The 4,542-nt window shown below is 43.6% G+C and overlaps 1 protein-coding gene across 1 annotated transcript; it reads right to left on the minus strand.

Moving 5' to 3' along the window:
• Window positions 1-1,230: 1,230 nt before the first annotated feature.
• On the minus strand, window positions 1,231-3,626 carry RPL24 (ribosomal protein L24; the record flags this gene model as incomplete). The annotated part of the gene is made up of 4 exons (XM_008949253.1): window positions 1,231-1,357; window positions 1,910-1,973; window positions 2,373-2,509; window positions 3,516-3,626. Coding segments are annotated over 4 exons (393 nt in total), but the record flags the coding sequence as incomplete, so codon positions are not given.
• Between the last annotated feature and the right edge of the window lie 916 nt (window positions 3,627-4,542).

Below are 4,542 nucleotides of genomic sequence, written 5' to 3' on the forward strand. Positions count from 1 at the left end.
CCTTCACTCCCAAGTGTGTTAACCAGTTTAAAAGCCTTCAATTTGATTCTAAACATGAGTAGCTCCTAGGTTTGGGGGATTTTATTTTTTTTTATGGCAAAAAGCATAATTTGTAAGATAATAGTGCAAATTTCACTAATGTAATCAAGCCAAATCTATTTTAAGTGGGTTGCAACCTTCAGTCAGACCCATATCTATTAATAAACTCCAAACAAAGCATGATATACCCAAATGTAGCCCATAACCCAAGGTTCCCTTCCTGCCATTGTTTTTGAAGCCCCAAAGAAGCAGAACTATGACAAGACAGCTGTCTTGACTCCTGTAGTAAAACACAGCAAGCCCTCAAAGCTAACAAGCATGAAGATGGGACATCAATAAATGGAGAAGCAGGTAATACAGAAAATAGATTTATTTTCTACTATGCTCCTAGCACGTTAGAGGACATTGCTTTTGCTTTCAAGGCTATTGCTGTCCATCAGAACTACAGCAAAGTTTGCCATATGGCCTAGGCACTGCAACTCCAGAGTTAAGACGGCTATGTGTTTCCCATGCAGAATCTGACAAATAGCTACTCCCTCAAGGGGTGGGAGGCCAGGGAATTACTAGGAAAAGGGAACCCCCATCTACATTCTGGAAGTGAAATATGAACCTGAATGGATTGAAGCAAGCATGTACCATCAACTGCCTTTGAAGACCATTCAACTTCCATGGCTATCCTTTGGCTGCCTACAGCTTCCAGCAATCCATCATTTTGGTGCTTCCTGCCCCAGGACTTGCTTCAGAACCTTTGCACACAAGAGCCATGAGGTCCATGAAGCCATCCATTCCTTTTCCAACCTATTTCTGCTTTGATCTCTACAGCATGCTGCTACACGTGTCCCACAAGCAGTGCACTAGCCTGTTTAACCACCTGCAGTCGGTGCTGCTTCCACACCCTCTTAGTTTGCTTCTCTGAGCTTAGAAACCCTTTATGCCATTTGTCATAGGCACAGAATAAACCAGCACTTAGATGCTCTACTGCTCTTCAGGCAAGAACAGCTCCTCAAACATCAGCTCCACTTTCCTGCCACCCCAGTCAGTCATTAAAGACTGACAAAAGGGGTGCTAATACACCAGACTGTCTAAGAAACCAAGCGTTTTTCAGTCTGCAAAACCAGATATGGTCATTTTGGGGATTAATCTCTCTGCAGTGTGTCTTGCACAGTCGAAGAGAACATGGCACAAGTTATCAAAGTGAAGTCAGATGTTTATTCAGCACGACTAGCAGTTTGGGAAGTTAGCGCTTTCCACCAACACGGGGAGCAGAAACCTTGACTGGTTTCACAATCTTCTGCTTAGGTGCTGCCTTCGTAGGAGCCTGCAGAGAAGTAATAAAGTATGAGTGAAAAGATGCAGTTTATCTGCAGTCCTGAGTGTCCATGTGTGTTTCAGATGCTTGACACAAGTTAGGTACCTTACATTGGGTCAGATTAGAATTGCATCTATCAGATTAGGAACATTTTTAGAGATGGTCACACATACACCACTGTAAGCCTACAGCATGTAGGATGCCAACAAATGGCATTAATTCCTGAGTAATAAAGAAAGAGATGCTAGCATTCATCAATACATTGTTACCACGTTCACAGACAGTGAAAATGCCACATCCAGGTGAATTTTTAGCTGTCAAGAATCTCTGACATATGGTCAGAAAGTTGTTTTACTGTAATATTCATTTCTTCAGTAAAAAAGGTTCATTCTGTTCAGCTACTGGGGTAATTTAACTTCAGAACAAAAGTTTGTTCAAGATCACTTCCAGAACAAACAAGAGAAGCAAATGCTTCTTCCAAATACAAATGGCAACGTCTCATTAAGTGTTGCAACTCTGTACACTCCTTTCCATGATTTCTGTCCACCTCCTGCATCTTACCTTTGCAGCAGAAACAGCTGTTTTCTTGGTTGCCTGCTTAGCCTTCTTGGCTTCTTTTGCAGCCCTGTAAATTCACAGAACAAGAGTAACAGTTGTTGGTGCCTGCCACGCACTGTCTCAGCTCTGTAAGCAGCTCTCCAAGATCAGGAAAGGAACACACTATGTCAGGTTTAGCCTCTGCTTTCAGTACCCTCTAGAGAGCCTGCTACACAGACACAGCTGTGTATAACCAAGGTTATTTTTTCACCCAGGGAGAGGGCAAGAGAAGAAAGACCCTTCTCTGCTGCTACTCTCTTGCTGAAGTTACTCAGTATTACCTCCAAATATACTGATTGGAAAAAAAAACAGAACAAACAAAAAAAGCTTATAAAACATGGAGCTCATCTAGGGGTTGAGTGCTTGTATGAAGAGCACGAACAACCTGGGCAAAGCCTGAGACCTCCACCCACCTCTGAGTTCTCACCTAATAGCTTGTTCCCTCTGTGCCTTCCGTACTTCGGGCTTCTGGTTGCGCTTGGCCATGATCTCGGCCAGCGAGGCGCCGGTGATGGCCCTCTGGAACTTCACCGCACGGCGCGTGCGCTTCTTCTGCACCTCCTCCTACGGGGCAGAGGTGAAGGCAGGCAGTTAGGGTCACAAGACAGTGAATAAGCTACAGAGAACTACACAAACAACTTGCTGTTAAGGTTGAAGCTGTTATAAAACTATGTAGAGGAGTAGAATTTTGCTCCTCTCTTTAGAGAGAAGTGGTTTCTTGGTTTGCCAAGCAGATGAATAGCTAAAAAAAAAAGCAACGTATTCTGCTCTTCAAGATAGTATTAAAAAAATAATTATTTTGAGAGAATGTCAGAAGTTCAGCCTTCTGTAATTCCCAGAAATACAAAGGTGTGAGGGATAAATTCCACTTGGATGGAATCTTCTGAAAGGAAGACACTTCCCACCTGTTCTAAGTGGAATCACGGTGCTGGGCAGCAGTGTAAGCCATCAAGCATCCCCCTTCCTTCTCCAAGCAAATTGGTAAAAACATTGACTTGGAACCCACACACAAGCCTTCCCAAGTGCTCTTTGCTGTGCAAGTTTAATCATGAACACTTTAAATACCTCATGCCACATGTATTATCTCATTAATTCTTCTCATGCAATGACAACTACCAAGGGAAGACCTCCTACGAAGTTACAGCCCAAAGTTTTCAAGAAGGGTACATGAGCAGTTCCCCCACCCTTTAACCCCCCGGTCAGCTCTCTGTGCTGTCACCATTCAGGAAGTTCACAAGTCTGTTCTTTTAGAAAGGAGCCATATTAAACGCATCACCCACCCTCTCTGAAACTAATTTTGAAGAACATCTGCCATTCATACAACTGCTGACATCTGCTGAACTGCCTGTGATTCTGAGCAGTCTCTCAAAGAAGTGATACAATACAAATATAGATGTTTTGCTGAAGTGGTTACCTTTCAAACACAAAGCAGTGTACAAACTCACTCAGTTTCACCGTCACTGGCCACTCTTCATCCACCAGCATCCTGGAGTTACCTCTATTCTAGCACACCAGTGGCCCCATCCCTTGGTGGAAAGCTGCAGAGCACCATTAGCTGCTGAATACTTACTGACTGCCCCTTCTTGTGTTTACGTCTGTACAGCACAGTCCAGTTGATCTGACGGGGGTTCCTCTTGGAAAGGAATGCAGACTCACATTTTGCATTTAAGAACTGAAAAACCTGGGAAAGTAAAGTATGTTGTGTCAGCTTTGTCTCTGTGAGAGACGTTATCATGGCTTCCATTAACACATCAAGTAATTATTGGATTCAGTGTTTTATAACAGTGATGCTTTTGTGTCTCTTTACGCAGCACTAACAATTAAACACTTTAGAACATAATTAAAAAAACAAAGTTCAGAATATCGTTCCATTGATCCAACTCATTTCTTACAGGACATCCTGAAGAAGCTTAATTTTTCTGAGGAGAGCTCTAACTACCACTTGCACCCACTGCTTCACTGCATTCTAGGCACAGCAAGAGTAGCCATGTCCAGCATCACACTGTTCAAGTGCCTGTCCTCTGGTAAATATGCACTTGTGTGTGAAACGACTCCAAGCTTGGCCCAAGGAACACACCAAGACCAACACTCCACACAGCTCCTTCCTGTTTAGCTTCACTAACCTTCTTGTCTAGAGTAACAGCTGGAATTAGCAGGCTGATTTTTTATTATTAGCTACACAATTCAACTTAAGGCATAAATTCCCAGGAGAGCACCAGTCTGTTTACCTAGTTGTCACTTCCCAGGAATTCTCTCACAGTGAAATTAATGTACTGGTATATCCAAACCCAAACCCTCTTTTTGTAGGTATGACTAATGCATTTTAATTTACAATAGCTCTATCTGCATGAGGCATGACAGCCTAGAAGCACTGTCCTCCTTTTACCCAATGATCCACACCCAACTTATTTGCAAATCGACTTCTTAGCCTCAACACATCTCAGCCTTAGATGGAGTACGTCCAAACACAACTCTCTGCACATCTCAATTACTTTAGCCCAGACGCTTGCAGACAACCTTCCCACAACCCAGAGCCCTCAACTCCAAACGGCGAGCTGCGGCGCAGGTCCGCCGGCAGCCCGGCCAGGAGCAGAGCG

The sequence above is a fragment of the Merops nubicus genome, unplaced genomic scaffold (assembly GCF_000691845.1).
Source record: "Merops nubicus isolate BGI_N331 unplaced genomic scaffold, ASM69184v1 Scaffold41981, whole genome shotgun sequence".
Lineage (NCBI taxonomy): Eukaryota > Metazoa > Chordata > Aves > Coraciiformes > Meropidae > Merops > Merops nubicus.